The 17,193-nt window shown below is 45.2% G+C and overlaps 1 protein-coding gene across 1 annotated transcript; it reads left to right on the forward strand.

The window, feature by feature from the left end:
- Positions 1-15,580: 15,580 nt before the first annotated feature.
- LOC148513614 (claudin-8-like) lies at positions 15,581-16,285 on the forward strand. Its single transcript, XM_088481711.1, has one exon. The coding sequence runs from the start codon at positions 15,581-15,583 to the stop codon at positions 16,283-16,285; it is 705 nt and encodes a 234-aa protein (XP_088337837.1).
- The last annotated feature ends 908 nt before the right edge of the window (positions 16,286-17,193 follow it).

Raw genomic sequence — 17,193 nt, forward strand, 5'->3', positions numbered from 1 at the left:
GGATATCTAATCACTTCTACAGCATGGCATTCAGTAGTACAAATTTCATCAGTGGCGCACTCACCACCCAGAGGTTTCGTTATAGAACGCCACGGTGCGCCACAGTACAGCCATCACGCAACGTTCCAAGGCGCGACTCAGAAGCCTGAATGTCGTGCTATGAGCAACAAACTAGCTGGGCCCATCTGTGCTACTGTGATCTCGTACGTAGAAAACGTGGCACCAGTGTCTCAGTTCCCTTGGCCATTCTCCCAGACCACAGGGTTACTCAGATGATTGGTGAGGCTTTTAGACAAAGGAAGGGGGTTGGGTATGATATCCCGGCAGTGACAATTCCGATGGTCACAATACCGACAGCAGAATCCTGATGATCAAAATGCAGACAAATTTTAGTGAGTATTCTAACCCTAACCCACCCATCCTGCAGCCTAACCCTAACCTCGTCCATCGACAGTCTAACCGTAACTGTCTCCTACCGTAGCCTACCCCTATCCCTCCCCCTAGTGCCTAACCCTAATACACACCATCGGGATTTGTCTGTATTTTGACCATCGAGATTCTGCTGCCAGAATTGTGACAGTCGGGATGATCACCACCGGGATCCTGACTACATCCTACAGAAGGCTATAAATCCGTGCATGCCATAGAACTGTAAGGATATGGATAATAACTATCATTCATGTTGGGCAAGAGTTTTCCTTCCTTTACGACATTGGTTGGTGGATCCCAAGATACCTGGCAGTCAGACAAGTGCAAGAGTGTCTGTTGGTCCTATAATGAAGATCAGTGTAATCAGGTCTCTCTCATCACTTCTGGTGGAGTCTCCATTCTGCAGGGATATCGTCACTTGCTTCCAGGCCTTTGGGGCCTATTCATCATTACTAAAAATTCTCTGGAGGTAATTAGGTTTAGAGCTTGCATGGAGTTCTACCTAATTACCGGAGGAATTTATCATTCCTCCTCCCCATCAGTATCTATTCCAAAAAGCTGTAATTTTTGCGATGACCGCTTTTCAGGAAATAGATATTTTTCCCCATCTACTCTAACATACCGCATTTGTAATCAAAATAAGACAAAAACGAGTGGTCCAAAGAGCGCTGTCCCTCTTATATCCAATCTTCTCTTATCCAATCATGAATGATACAGTGATCCCAACATGAGGAGAGAAGATAATATATAGTTATGTTCCAAATGATGAATAATATATCCAATAATCAACAGCAGATGATAACGCCACTCACCTAAAATAGGTGGGATGCGTTCACATATAGGTATCTTTTGACACTTTTATTCTTGTTATAGACAGAACACTTCTCAGCACTTGTTCCCCTCTGGGAGTACACTCACCTGAAATCAGGTATAGGCGTTCACATAAAGGTATCTTTTTCCACAAGACAATTAACCTCCATCCTCAGCGGGGATAACTTTGGTAATAATCAGAACCAAAAACTAATAATCCAACTTCCAAGGGATAAAATAGTACTTGTTTTTAATCCAAAAATAAAAGTATATGTCCTTGGGTTACATACAACCCAATAGTAGTGATGAGCGGTTCGGATTCTGAGGAATCCGAACCGCTCCGAACAGGTGGAATCCGAGTCCACCCGAACGCAAGTTCGGGTGTTCCCGCCTGACTCGGATTCCACCTCGAGGCCGAACGTCACCCGTCCGGCGTCGGATTCTCGCGAGAGCCGAGTGACGTTCGGCCTCTATAAAAAGGCGCAGCACCCGGCAGTCGGAGCCATTTCTCGCGTGACGCGTAGTTAGGTAGTTAGCTAGTGCGCTGTCTGTTCTAGTGTTAGATAGATTAGAGTAGGCAGTGCTCTGTGACTTTACTGGGCATAAGCCCTTGTGTGTACTCCGTGACTGGGCATAATAAGCCCACTGTGTGTATGTGTACTCTACTACTCACTGTATTATACAAGCTCCGTGACAACTGACAGGGCATAAGCCCACTGAGTGTATTATACAAGCTCCGTGACTGGGCTTAGCCCACTGAGTGTATACAAGCTCCGTGACAGGGCATAGCCCACTGAGTGTTTTGTACAAGCTCCGTGACAGGGCATAAGCCCACTGTGTCTATTATACAAGCTCTGTGACAGGGCATAGCCCACTGTGTCTATTATACAAGCTCCGTGACAGGGCATAAGCCCACTGAGTGTATTATACAAGCTCCGTGACAGGGCATAAGCCCACTGAGTATTATACAAGCTCCGTGACAGGGCATAGCCCACTGGGTCTATTATACAAGCTCCGTGACAGGGCATAGCCCACTGAGTGAATTATACAAGCTCCGTGACAGGGCATAGCCCACTGTGTCTATTATACAAGCTCCGTGACAGGGTATAAGCCCACTGAGTATTATACAAGCTCCGTGACAGGGCATAGCCTACTGTGTCTATTATACAAGCTCCGTGACAGGGCATAGCCCACTGAGTGTATTATACAAGCTCCGTAACAGGGCATAAGCCCACTGAGTATTATACAAGCTCCGTGACAGGGCATAAGCCCACTGAGTATTATACAAGCTCCGTGACAGGGCATAAGCCCACTGTGTCTATTATACAAGCTCTGTGACAGGGCATAAGCCCACTGTGTCTATTATACAAGCTCCGTGACAGGGCATAGCCCACTGAGTCTATTATACAAGCTCCGTGACAGGGCATAAGCCCACTGAGTATTATACAAGCTTCGTGACAGGGCATAGCCCACTGAGTGTATTATACAAGCTCCGTGAAAGGGCATAGCCCACTGTGTCTATTATACAAGCTCCGTGACAGGGCATAAGCCCACTGAGTATTATACAAGCTCCGTGACAGGGCATAGCCCACTGAGTGTATTATACAAGCTCCGTGACAGGGCATAGCCCACTGTGTCTATTATACAAGCTCCGTGACAGGGCATAAGCCCACTGAGTATTATACAAGCTCCGTGACAGGGCATAAGCCCACTGTGTCTATTATACAAGCTCTGTGACAGGGCATAAGCCCACTGTGTCTATTATACAAGCTCCGTGACAGGGCATAGCCCACTGAGTCTATTATACAAGCTCCGTGACAGGGCATAAGCCCACTGAATATTATACAAGCTTCGTGACAGGGCATAGCCCACTGTGTGTATTATACAAGCTCCGTGACAGGGCATAAGCCCACTGAGTATTATACAAGCTTCGTGACAGGGCATAGCCCACTGAGTGTATTATACAAGCTCCGTGACAGGGCATAGCCCACTGTGTCTATTATACAAGCTCCGTGACAGGGCATAAGCCCACTGAGTATTATACAAGCTCCGTGACAGGGCATAGCCCACTGAGTGTATTATACAAGCTCCGTGACAGGGCATAGCCCACTGTGTCTATTATACAAGCTTCGTAACAGGGCATAAGCCCACTGAGTATTATACAAGCTCCGTGACAGGGCATAGCCTACTGTGTCTATTATACAAGCTCCGTGACAGGGCATAGCCCACTGAGTGTATTATACAAGCTCCGTGACAGGGCATAAGCCCACTGAGTATTATACAAGCTCCGTGACAGGGCATAAGCCCACTGTGTCTATTATACAAGCTCTGTGACAGGGCATAAGCCCACTGTGTCTATTATACAAGCTCCATGACAGGGCATAGCCCACTGAGTCTATTATACAAGCTCCGTGACAGGGCATAGCCCACTGTGTCTATTATACAAGCTCCGTGACAGGGCATAGCCCACTGAGTGTATTATACAAGCTCCGTGACAGGGCATAGCCCACTGTGTCTATTATACAAGCTCCGTGACAGGGCATAGCCCACTGAGTGTATTATACAAGCTCCGTGACAGGCTATAGCCCACTGAGTGTATTATAGAAGCTCCGTGACAGGGCATAGCCCACTGAGTGTATTATACAAGCTCCGTGACAGGGCATAAGCCCACTGAGTGTATTATACAAGCTCCGTGACAGGCTATAGCCCACTGTGTGTATTATACAAGCTCCGTGACAGGGCATAGCCCACTGAGTGTATTATACAAGCTCCGTGACAGGGCATAAGCCCACTGTGTCTATTATACAAGCTCTGCGACAGGGCATAAGCCCACTGTGTGTATTATACAAGCTTCGTGACAGGGCATAGCCCACTGAGTGTATTATACAAGCTCCGTGACAGGGCATAAGCCCACTGAGTATTATACAAGCTCCGTGACAGGGCATAGCCCACTGTGTCTATTATACAAGCTCCGTGAAAGGGCATAGCCCACTGTGTGTATACAAGCTCTGTGACTCCACTTCATAGTGATAAAGTAATATGGATCACGAGAATGAACTGAGAGGAGAGCAGAAACAACATGTAAATGCTAGCATTGCAGCGGCTGGAAGTCCATCACTTTTATCTAAAGCTGATGCTCAAGGGCGTAGAGGCTTTCAAACCTTAGGGAACCTGAAATCAAAAAATGTAGATTTTACAGGGGTAAAGACAAAAAAAACCCTCTAAAGACTACTACTATTGCAGAGAAACAGAAAATTGGCAACATACCATTCACCACACGTAGCGGCAAGGAAAGACTCAGGCTTTGCCCTTTATTTCTGAGTGGTGGTTCTGCAGCTGTCAGTGAGGCATCTTGTGCCTCTCGTGATGATAAAAGACCTTTTCAATCAGACTATAGAAGTGTGAAAAAATTTAAAACCAATAAGGCAGTCGAACAAACTGTGTTTTTTGAAACACAAATGTCAGAAATCCCTGAGGAGAGTCAAAGTGGGTCCACAAGTGGCATTTCTATGTGTAAGCCTGACCTTTCAGAGAAGCCGCCCTCCACAGTTTCTTTTCCATCTGTAGTTGTGGGGATGAGCAGTATTGCCGAGGACATAGAAATTGAGGATGCCACCGTCGAATTGCAAGAGGATGAGAGGAATATATGTGCAGCTGACGCTGGCACTAATGAGGATGTTGAGGATGAGGATATTATTTGTATAAGTCAGGCACCAGTGGAAGCAGCTCTTGGCCAAGATAAGAAGGCCATTGCCATGCCTGGGCATAGAACCAACAAATCCACATCTTTTGTGTGGAATTACTTTTACCCAAACCCTGACAACGTTTGTCAAGCCATTTGTAGCCTCTGTGAGACCACAGTTAGTAGAGGTAGGGACGTTAAACATCTAGGAACCTCTACGCTATTACGTCATCTGCAGCGAGCTCATGACAGGTGTTTGATAACAGAAACTACTGCAAAAAAAATAACAACAAAGCAGTCCAGCATTAGCTAGATGCCTTCTCTCTACTAAATCCCAGCACCTGCAATCTCCGCCGACAACACCTTCCTCCTCAATATCCTCAGGAATGATCAGTGGTAGTACAACATCCAATTTGTTAGTGCTAAGTCACGGTGACTCCTCCAATTTCCAGGACACCTCAGAAGAAACTGAATCTTTGAGCACTAGGCCTGCTGCTGCTGCTGCTGGTGGATCTTCATCCCAGAAGTGGACCAAGAAGACTACTAGTAGTATACCAAAAAAACAATTGACTGTTAAAGAATCTCTTGCAAGGGGAAGCAAGTATGACAGCTCTCACCCTGTCGCACAGCGGATCACTGACGCCATGACAGCTATGCTAATATTAGATCTGCGTCCAATATCCTCAATTAATGCAGTGGGATTTACACAGCTAGTTGAGGTCATGTGTCCCCGGTACCAAATTCCATCTCGGTTTCATTTTACCCGAAAAGCCATTCCTCGGCTGTACCAGGACGTTAAACAGAACCTAATTATTGGTCTGCAAAATGCTATTGTACCCACTGTCCACTTAACCACAGATATGTGGACAAGCGGTAGTGGACAAACTAAAGATTACATGACTGTGACGGCCCACTGGGTGGGTGAATCGCCTTCAGCAGCAGCAGTATCTAACAAACAACACCAGCTCATTCAGAGGCAGGCAACTCTGTGCATCACCGGATTCAATAAGAGGCATACCGCTGACAACCTCTTAGAAAAACTAAGAGATGTCATAGAAACATGGCTTACCCCACTTGGACTCTCCTCAGGATTTGTGATTTCTGACAATGCTACAAATATCGTGAAAGCATTACAGCTGGGTGAATTCCAACACATCCCCTGTTTTGCTCACACAATCAACTTAGTGGTGCAGGGTTTTTTAAAAAACGACAGGGGCGTGCAGGAGATGCTGTCTGTGGCCCGAAAAAATTCGCGACATTTTCGGCATTCAGCAGCAGCGTGCAGGAGATTGCAGCACCTGCAAGAGCAGTTTAATTTGCCCTGCCATCAACTGAAGCAAGAAGTGGTAACGAGGTGGAACTCAACCCTGTATATGCTTCAGCGGATGGAGGAGCAGCAAAAAGCCATCCATAGCTATACGACAAGCCATGACATTGGGAGAGGAGGGGGAATGTACCTTACCCCAGCACAGTGGAGAGTACTTTCTGTCTTGTGCAAGGTGCTCAAACCATTTGAAGTTGCCACTTGTGAAGTGAGTGCTGACACTGCTAGCTTGAGTAAGGTGATTCCCCTGATGATATTAAACAAAGTGATTCCGCAAAGTATGCTGGACTGATAGATCAAGTCCTTTGTTTGCTTCGCCAGGATCCACGGGTGGCCAAGATCTTGAAATCTGATCATTATATTTTAGCAACCATTCTTGATCCTAGGTTCAAGTCATATGCTGTGTTTACAACTGACCCAGATCTTAAAAGAACCAAAGCGCTCCTGGTGAGCAAGTTGGCAGCTGAAGTGACACATGGCACTACGATGACGTCTCCTCCTTCGGTTTCTCCAGCAGCAGCCAGAAAAAAATGCCCCTTTTCCAAAAGACCCAGTGGTGATGCAGATAAGTCAAGTCAACATTTTGACATCTGGTCGGGTCTAAAAGATTTGCCCAACACCAGTGACACCTCTACCGCAACTCCATCTAATACGATTACCATCCAAAGAATGGTGGAGGATTATTTTCAGGACACCGTACACGTAGACATGTCACAGAGTCCCTTCGAATATTGGAAGAAAAAAAAGGCAATTTGGAGACCCTTGTATAAACTGGCTTTGCATTATTTAAGCTGCCCACCCTCCAGTGTGTACTCGGAGAGAGTTTTCAGTACAGCCGGGAAACTTGTGAGTGAACGACGAAGGAGGCTACTTCCACAAAATGTAGAAAAAATGATGTTCATTAAAATGAACTGGAAATTTCACGAGGAAAACCTTTCCCACCAATCACGTCACAGTGCAGATACTTCTGTAATGGTAGATTCCAGCGGGGATGAACTGATATTGTGTGAGGAATCGGATGATGTACACACTGATGAGGGTGAGGATGGCAATGATGGTGACATCATGCCACTGTAGACCTGTTGCCTTTTGTAGATTGGAAGATTTTTTTGTGGGGGCCCAAACAAACCAAGCACTTCAGCCACAAAGTGGCAGTACCTGTCGCTGAAATGCTTCGTTTGTTAAAGTGTGCATGTCCTTTTTAAGATCCAACATAAAGGGTGGGTGGGAGGGCCCAAGGACAATTCCATCTAGCACTACCTTTCATTTCTGCCACTGTTGTGTGGCATAGTTTCATAGATGTGCTTTAAACTGTGGTGTCTGTGCCACTGCGCCGCTGCTCTGACGCTTGGTCACCAGTCAGCTCACTGCAACCTTTGGCCAATAATGGTGAAAACAATAATTTAAGCTGTGAGGTGGTCTAAATTGACTGTAAATTACTGGAAATTAATGTTATTGAGGTAAATAACACTCTAGGAAAAAAAAAAGCCCAATTTATGTAATTTTAGCTTTTTTTGCCAATTTTGGCAAAAAATCCAAATCCAAATCCAAAGCCAGTCACCGCAGTTTGGCAAATCCAAATCCAAATCCAAAGCCGGACGACGAATTAGAACCAAATCCAAATCCGGCAAAAATGGTCCGGCGCACATCCCTACCCAATAAGAATCCCAAACATAAAAATACATACAAAAAATCTACATAAAAACTAAAGAGGGCTCCACAGTGAAAAGGCAAAAATACCAACCCAACCGACACCAAAAATTATCCGGAATAATTAAGGATATTGGTAAGGTGCACCAGCTGTCAAAAGTGACCAGGTAAGTTCCAATCCAACCGTGGAATAACCCTCACTTCAAAGATTGTTTTTTGTACTCTTTGCATTCTGCACATATTAGATTGTTTTTTGTACTCTTTGCATTTGTAATCAGTGCTGTGCATGCGCCCTTACATTCACAAAATCGGCGCATGCGCAGCACTGCCTACAGCTGCGGTAATTCTATGAAAGAGCTCGGCCTCTCGATCTCTTGATTGGCTGTGCCATGTGTTTGTTTTTTTTCCTTTTCAATTGGATTATGGGCCTAATTCAGATGTGGACACAATGGCGATATTATTACGCAGTTGAGCGGTTTTCGGCCCACTGTGCATGTGCCACGGTCGCACTGCGTGCACGCGAAGATACCTTAGCTATGCCTTTCGCAGTGTGTATCTCTTTGCAAAGCGATTGACATTCACAGACCGTTCGGAGGCAGTTACGGACATGTCGCAGCCATTTTTGGGGCATGAGTCAGCATACTTCTGTGATCTCGTAAGCAGAAAACGTGGCACCAGTGTCACCAGTGTCTGCGTTCCCACTCTGCAAGACCATAGGGTTACTCACATGATCGTTGAAGGATCTGCGACCACCGTTGTGTGATTGTACGCACTTGCTTGGATCTCCGAAGCTGCGTGTGGGCATCTCAATAAATTTCCTGGTGGCTACAGCATTAGCATATTTGCGCACAGCAGCTGCATACGGGATCGCATTAGCGCACATCTCTGAATCAGTCCCTACAGTATGTTAGGAGAAGTCAGGAATGAGAAGACGTAATTATTATGGAATATTTTTTTTTTTGTGGCATTTTAAAAAAAAATGCATTTACACCCTTTGCATTGCAACATGGTTTTGCCCAGGTACACAGTTAAGTGCTATCTCTCGCTCTATTCCCAACTCTGAATCAGGCACACAGTGCGGGATACTTTGTGGGTTGGATACAGTGCAGGTTATTATATAGTGTTTGGATACAGTGCAGGTTGGATACAGTGTGGTATACAGTGTGGGTTGGATATAGTGCAGGTTGGATATAGTGTTGGATACAGTGCGGGACACAGTGTGGGTTGGATGCAGTGCGGGTCGGATACAATGCGGGATACTTTGTGGGTTGGATACAGTGCAGGTCGGATATAGTGTTTGGATACAGTGCAGGTTGGATACAGTGTGGTATACAGTGTGGGTTGGATACAGTGCAGGTCGGATTCAGTGTAGGTTACAATGCAGGTTGGATACAGTGTGGGTTGGATACACCAATAGTGCACTTACGGTGCCAGCTGTGTCCATGCCGGTGGTGTCCTCAGTGCAGGGGGTGCTGGCTGTGTTGGCAGTGTGGAGGTGTTGGCAGAGTGGGGTGCCAACGGTGTTCCCTCGGTGCAGGGGTGCTGGTGGTATGGCAGTGCGAGGATGTCGGTGGTGTCCACAGTGCGGTAGTTCTGGCGGTGTCGGCAGTGCGCGAGTGCTGATGGTGTCCTCAGTACATGGGGCGGTGTCTTCAGTGAAGGGTACCAGCAGTGTTGGCAGAGTGGGGATTCTAGCAGTGTCCTCAGTGTGGGGGTGCTGGTGGTGTCAGCAATGCAGGGGTGACAGCGGTGTCCTCAGTGCGCGGGTGCTGGCAGTGTCCTCAGAGCAGGGTGCCAGCGGAGTTGGCAGAGCAAGGGTGCCAGTGGTGTCCTCACTGCGGGGGAGCTGGCGGTGTTGGCAGTGCAGGGGTACCGGTGGTGTCCTCAGTGTGGGGGTGCTGACAGTGTCTTGTGTGGGGGTGCTGACGCTATCCTCAGTACGGAAAGGCGGCAGTGCAGGGGTGCTGGCAGTGTCCTCAGTGCAGGGTGTCACTAGCACAGGGGTGCCGGCGGTGTCGGCAGCAGTGCCAGTGCAGGGAAGCCCTGCATCTTACTTCCTTCCTGTGCCCATTGAAGTCTATGGGCAGGCGCTTATTGGCTGAGAACCCTGACAGACGGCTCTTTCAGCCAATCAGCGGTAAGCCCATTGAAAATTGACGCTTGAGGCAAGACCTTGAGATCAGACAGCAGTATCTGGAGGTTTTGCCTCGAATAGGGATCAGGGGATGGTGTGGCCCGCTCATCTCTAATTTATATATTGTTGTTGAACTGAGAATGTATATAGTTAGTATGATATGGTAGCACCACTGTTTCAGTGTTTCTCATATTTGCTGTGTAAAGTGCTGCGTAATATGTAAAGTTATACAGTAACTTAATACCTGCATGTAATAGTGTCGGAGAGCAGGGAAGTCCTAACAGAATTTCCCTTCACTATAGAACCTCCCCAAGCTTTCAAAAAGTTATAAAAAGTTTTTAAAAGTAATACAAATAAGAAGAATAAATAAAGCCAAGGATTCTTTTTTTTATTTTAAATAAACTCTGAAATTCCTCCCTATAACACCTGGGACCTCATTCAGAGCTGCTAGCAAAATGCGAGCGCTCGCTCTGAATGAGGGCGGCTGCTTCTTCTTTAAAATCCGGCCTCCTAGCCGCTGGCTAAGATGTGGGTGACCACCCACAGCTTTAGCGAATGACCAGGTGATGGTCGCGATGGTCGAGACCATCGCGACCATCGTGGCTTGCGATGAGACCCTTGGGGTCGGGTCTCATTTCCCGCAAGCCCCAGGTATCTTCCTGCTCTAACAGAGCAGGAAGCTACATACTGACATCACTGCTGATGTCAGTAGGGCCGCCTACAAACGGCAGGCGTTCCTTCAGGAACGCCTCCGTTTGCCCGGCCACCCCCCCTCCGCGCTTACAAAACGGGGCGAGCTGTCGATCAACATCGACAGCCGCCCCTTTTGGAACCAGGCCCGGGAGCGAGTGAATTTGTCACTCACTCCGGGGCTAGCGCACGCGCACTGCAGCCGCTGCGTGTGCGCAGGGCCTCACCATCGACCCGCTTGGGAGCGCATAGGCGCTTGTGAGCGGGTCTGAATGAGGTCCTTAGACCATATCGTAAATTTTTGTGTCAGGCACTCTTCCAAAAATGTGTGAATGTCCCAAGAAAGAAGGTAGTTCAAAAACATCCCTAGTTAAAGTGAGACGCAGTTATCTGAGCATTCCATAATCATGACTGTAGGTGTCTCCACATATTTATCCAGTTCGTCTTCACCCCGAGCACATATACAGTATGTCTCTTTTCAGAGCAGGTGACAACTGTCCAGGATTCACTAAACTGAAACTGTGAGGAGATGAGTAGGAAAACAAACGTGCTAGATGACATAAGGCCAGATGATCATTAGTCACCTGAGGACAAAACGTGACAAATCTTCTGCCAGCTAATGATATGTATAATAGTTGTAGATAACTAGCTTCAGCATATCTGGCACCATTTAGCAATGAGTGACTGTATATACAGTATTTATATGATGTTTATTTTCTACAGAAGTGTTCTTATACCCCAAGCCTCAATACGCCACATGGTGCAAGATGCCCATCGCAACTGAACCGCGCAGAGTGGTGTATTGTAGCAACTTTTTCTTAAAATTTGCGCACATATTCATTCGCACACATATGTCAAAATGTCACACATTAAATTGATCCAGGGCTGTAACTAGGGATGTGCGAGTGGTACTGCCGCATAGAGTTCTGTTGGTGGCACCGTCGCTGCCCCATGAACCTTCCTCCTGGCTAGCAGGGGGCCTGGAATGGTACCCTGCAGCCAGGATAGCTGCTGTAGTCCTTTGGATGCACGAGATGGGCACCCTGTAGTCTGAACAGCAAATCGGAGCGTCCTAAGGAGACTCCGGACACTGCTGCTCTTACCGGTGCTTGTGGCCCCACCCCTCTGCACGTCGCAATGATGTAATGTTCGCAAGGTCATTATGCCATATGCTCAAGGGGCGGGTCCAGCACAGGGCGCAGTAGAGCTCGGTCGCGGCACTGGACTGGTCAGTGTAATCTAGAAAAGTAGTTTTGTCACAAGTTGTGTTATTAGTGTGAATAGCTGCACATTTCGAGCTAATAAGATGCTTAGCGAAGTTGCGTGAGACCTGGCACGCTAAGAGGGGCTGTTGCATCAGTGTATGAGGACACATCTGTACAGTATGTTTGTGACCAGTCACCAGACAGTGGAATTTTATAACTGCTTTGTGTATGCTGCTGAATGTTGAATCACCTTTTTGTTGAGACGGATGGGGTATTCTTTTGGTAGCATAGCAAAAATAAAATATATTTTTCTAAGAGCATGACACGGGTAAATTATGCCAAAAAAAGAGATGGACGTTTGAGTGGGGGTGAGAAGCCGTGGCATGACAAATTGGGTCATCAAGACCAGGTCCTGAGTGGATGACGTCACTGGGGTGGTGCTGAAATACATTATTCATTGTGGGAGATGGATTCGGAAGAGTTGCCGGGAGACTCTCCCCCAATTTCATGAGTTTCTGGGAGATAGATGGATCCAACATACTCACTGGATCTATCAGTGCTGACGTGCAGGGAAGATCTAACACAAATCTCCTTTTAAATGAATGAGCTTCATTTACTGATGACGTTCCCCGATGACATTGATAATGTAACATCACATGATCTGTGATAAATGAGTCTACACCTCCCCGGTAACACATGCTGTAGTGAACCATATGTAACATTTTGTTCACCCGGCACCCACATAGCTTTAGAAGAGAATAATGATGATTCTGTAGGTGGGAAGGGGTTAAACACTGACTCTCTCCATTTCCCTAAATAGTTAGGGTTTTAAGTTTTCCTCTTTTTGTAACAAAGGGCTTTAAAAAATATAGAACAGCAAGAGCAGCAAAGTATGAATAATACTACTGAGGCCCCTTATGCCATCGGGAGAAAGTAAACATCACTGAAGCTCAGGAAAAGAGGATTATTATAAGTTGTGAAGTTAGACAGAGAAAAGTATGTAAGTTTTTTTTATGCTTGTGTGTATTTATATATATATATATATATATATATATATATTAGTATGAGTATGACGGACCCAGGTCACCTTAGTATTTGCTCCCAATTGGACTCTCTGCTGTCTACCTTCTCCCCGCGCACGTGCACACACGCTATGTAGCGACTCCATCTCGACACACCTGCCCATCGATCCAACTCCCCTATGGCTTTGTCCTGATCTCCCCTTCCTCGTTCCTATACTTACCCCGATGGGGGGCCCGGCCGCTGGGATGTGCTAGGAAGGGCAGGAGGATCATGGATGAGAGATTTGTATTGCAGCTACCATAAGCATTATCAGCAGCATGTCCCTGGGGCAGGGGTACCTGTGCTACGCAGCCCTCCCCAGCTGCCGAACGTGGCGATAAGCAATGTCCTGTTTGCACAATGTACCCTGTATTTCCTGGGCTTACTGTTGAGCTTTCTCGCCATGGTGCCCCTGTCCGAGAACAGCGCGTTGACTTCCATGAGAGGTACCTTCTGTTCACCGAGGATGTGTGGCTGGAACATCACGCTGGAGAATGAGCATTTCATGGTGGAGGAGTGGTGGCCGGATTCCGCCTGCAGGTTCAGTGTAGGGATGGACATCGGAAACCGAAGGTTACTAACCATCAATGTTTTTGTTCTGATGATAGTGTTTTTACCATTTGATGGTGGCAGTCCGATGTTTACCGCCATCGAATTAAGATCATACATTGGTGTTATGATGGTTGTTGTTTTTTTTATTTTTAAAAAGTCCTTATAGCTATGCCTCCCCTGGCTACTTCCTAGCTACTGTGTCTGCATCAGGGGATCTTCAAGGGTTCGTTGGAGACTGTCTCTCACTCTCTGTCTGTCTCAGACATGACTCTGATCAGTCCATGAATCCCTTCCTTCTCTAGGTTGCTGCAAAGCAACAGGGCACATTGAGACAGTGAGAGCCAATCAGAAATATCAGAGAGACAATCAGAGCGCAGCCCTCGCCCCTGCAGAAACAGCAGTCAGTCACACACACAGCACTTTTTATTTCTATGACTTGCTGCATTCCAAACCTCAATTTCAAATGCTCTATTGCTGTTTCAGCATCATGGCCAGCTCATGTACAGCAGCTTGGTGCAAGATTTATTTTCTGTGACTTGCTTCACTAAAATCGTCACTGCTCAACTCCCACCTGTCATAGATGAATGGTTTATACACCTAAACCTTCCCCGTCCAATGCTGTATAGAATAGTTAAATACCCCATCAAAATCCGTCCAGTGGTTTAAGAGATTAGCCCAAACGAACAGACAGACCCCTAAAGTGGGGACTTTATTTTATATATATATATATGTATATACTTATACAGTATATATACTGTATATATATATATAGAGAGAGAGAGAAAGAGAGAGAGAGAGAGAGATTTGTCTGAGCTATTTAACAAATAACTATCATGATGCTCAGCTCCCTAGGAATACTGCCTGGCACTAGTAAACATAGACTTAGCAATATGTATGTACCAGCTCCCTTCTATACACCTGCACTGCACCTGGAGACTGGATGTGTGCTCTGGGTACTGTTTCATAAAAAAAATATAAATATAAAAACAAACAAATAACTGAAAAAAAATGCTTTAGTGGAATAATAAAGATGTTTTACCATCCTTTGATAGCATAGTAGGACAGTGGTGGTACACAAAGAATGAGAGCCCTCAATACATGTCATCACAGCTCGTGGGGAATGATAACTAGGGTGTGTCCCTATGTCTGGCGAAAACTTACAACACTTGATAGGAAACCCGGGATCTTATGTTTTTTTGGGCCATGAGCCAAATGATGTCTGTAACCTGATGTTCAGCTATTAATTACAATTTGCTACTTTAAATAGATTACTGTTAAAATTATGAAAAGGAAATTGGGGATCCACTCAATAAAGTAGTAGCAAAACATGACTAGTAATTAGTATATTAGTTTATAGTTGTAGTACATATGGAATTGGTAGATTTAATTAGTATGTCTTCCAGGATGATGGTGTTTGGGAAGAAATCTGTAAAAATAATTTAAAATTGTATCGGGAAATCATAGGACTTCTAAAGAAAGATTACATACATAAATATAAATGCATTACTATTATAATGAATGATTAAACTCATGTTGGCAATTCTTAATAGCTTTAGCAAAAAATAGTTACAAAACTTGTCCTCTATGGATGAACTATTTTTTACTAGGGAACTAAAAGTGACATTCTTGTTAATTTATTTTTTATGTTGCCTTAGGCTTTTAGGTGTGGTTATAATAATTACTATACTGATATCAGTAGTACATAGAGACAGAAGATTTTTTTTAACTTATATTTGATGTTCACCATATCCCTGCAGTCAAACCTTATCAATAGCTGCAGGCTAACAACAATATAGATCAAGTAATTTTTTGTTCTGAATTACAAAGCACATTAACTTCCACTGAATGCTATAATTAGTAGCTTCCGTATGTAATTATGACATACTTCAGCCATTCATCCTCGTGTGCAGCACGTGAGTGGATTAATATATATGTCAGCTCTAGGCTGCTCTTCTCACACTGTAACACAACCTGGAGGCCAGTCCTTAGCCTCACATTTGATCAGCAGCAGAGTGCTGGTGCCCTTACTTCTTGGAAGAAACATGGCTTGGTTCCTGGTGCAGATCATTGGGATCATCTGTGGAGGCATCGGTATGATACTGACGTGGATCATCACAATAATGCCTCAGTGGAGGGTGTCCATCTTGGCCGAAAACAATGGGCTTGGACATGGTCGCATTGATGGCCACTGGATCAGTCGCTGGGACGGTTTATGGACCACCTGTGTCAACCACGCCAGGATCTCCTTAGACTGCAAAGGCTACGAATCCATGGTGTCGTTGACCACAGACCTAAAATCTGGGAGGGTTCTGATGAGCTTTGCTCTCTCAATGTCCACCATTGCCTTCATTTTTTCACTCGTGGGTGTCCTGTTGACCAGGTGTCACGAAGAGGGCCGCCAGACACGGCACTGCATGATCGTCACATCTGGAGTCCTGTATGTTATAAGCGCTGTACTCATGATTATCCCTGTGGGCTGGACAACAAGCAACATTCTCCGACAGGCCTACGATGCCTCCGTATGCAGGGGGGCTGTGAGGATAGAGATGGGAGAAGCACTCTTCCTGGCATGGCCCACTCTAGTGTTCATCCTCATCGGAGGAATAATAATGTGCTGGCTATGCTCCTGTAAGTACACCAAGGACAGCTGTTACTATAGGCCACCTCCACCTCTAGAACATGAGATGGTGTGCATGAACCAACCAGAGGAACGGACAAACTGCAGCCGCAGAAGCGAATACATATAAATACATATGAAAGCCAAGGGCTGGCTCTACTCAGTCAAAGGACTTTAATTTTGAGAACAGACTTGACATGTACATATAAAACAAGAAGAAGTTTGAGAATGGACATGATACGCATATTTAATATGAGGTTTGTTTGACCTGAATTTCCATAAAATGTGAACGCGACCAGTTATACAATATACACTTGTTATATATTTAAAATTGTTACTTTGAAATAGGTCTGAATCAATGCTATCCATGTTGACCATGGGGATGAAGGGATTCATATACGTCTGTATTGCTTGTTTATGGTCCAAAAGCTGTGTAAAATGTTCAATTGTATGATACAGTATATTAAATGTAAATATGTTAAACACTGTACAGAATTGTAACTTATAGAGACCAATCAGATGTCCTCTTTAACTAGAGATGAGCAGTTTAGTTTTACTTGGATCTTTCCGCCAAATTTGCGCAATTTCGGATTCATCTTTTTGGCTATCCAAAACACGTGACAGCCGGATAGCCAATAAGATTCGGTTTTCAGATCAGAACTTAACCGAGCCAAAGCCGAACTGCCCATCTCTACCTTTAACTAGCCTAATACTGTAACTGAGGGTTGCTATGGGTTACAGCTATTTGCACCATGTTACTTTTAAATGCACCTTATGATATTGTACATCAGTGTTCAAATTGCATCCGCCTAAGGAGTTAAAAACATTGTTTATAACTGTTCAAAATATTTGTTTGAGATAACTATCAGCAATTTATTTCTTGTATTAAAAACTTGCTTGAATTCAATTAAAAAACTTAGTGTTTTCATTTAATAATTAGGTAATGGCATTCATAGCAGTAATCAGACGGGGAGTGATTAAAAACACAGTGTTAATAAAGGTTGGACAATCTGAAAGGTATCATAAGTGCAAAAAAGA

The sequence above is a fragment of the Taudactylus pleione genome, unplaced genomic scaffold (genome assembly GCF_031769625.1).
Source record: "Taudactylus pleione unplaced genomic scaffold, aTauple2 ptg000276l, whole genome shotgun sequence".
NCBI classification, from domain to species: Eukaryota; Metazoa; Chordata; class Amphibia; order Anura; family Myobatrachidae; genus Taudactylus; species Taudactylus pleione.

Bases quoted from the DNA above. Each gene is read 5' to 3' on its own strand.
- LOC148513614 (XM_088481711.1), top strand. From the start codon at position 15,581: ATGGCTTGGTTCCTGGTGCAGATCATTGGGATCATCTGTGGAGGCATC.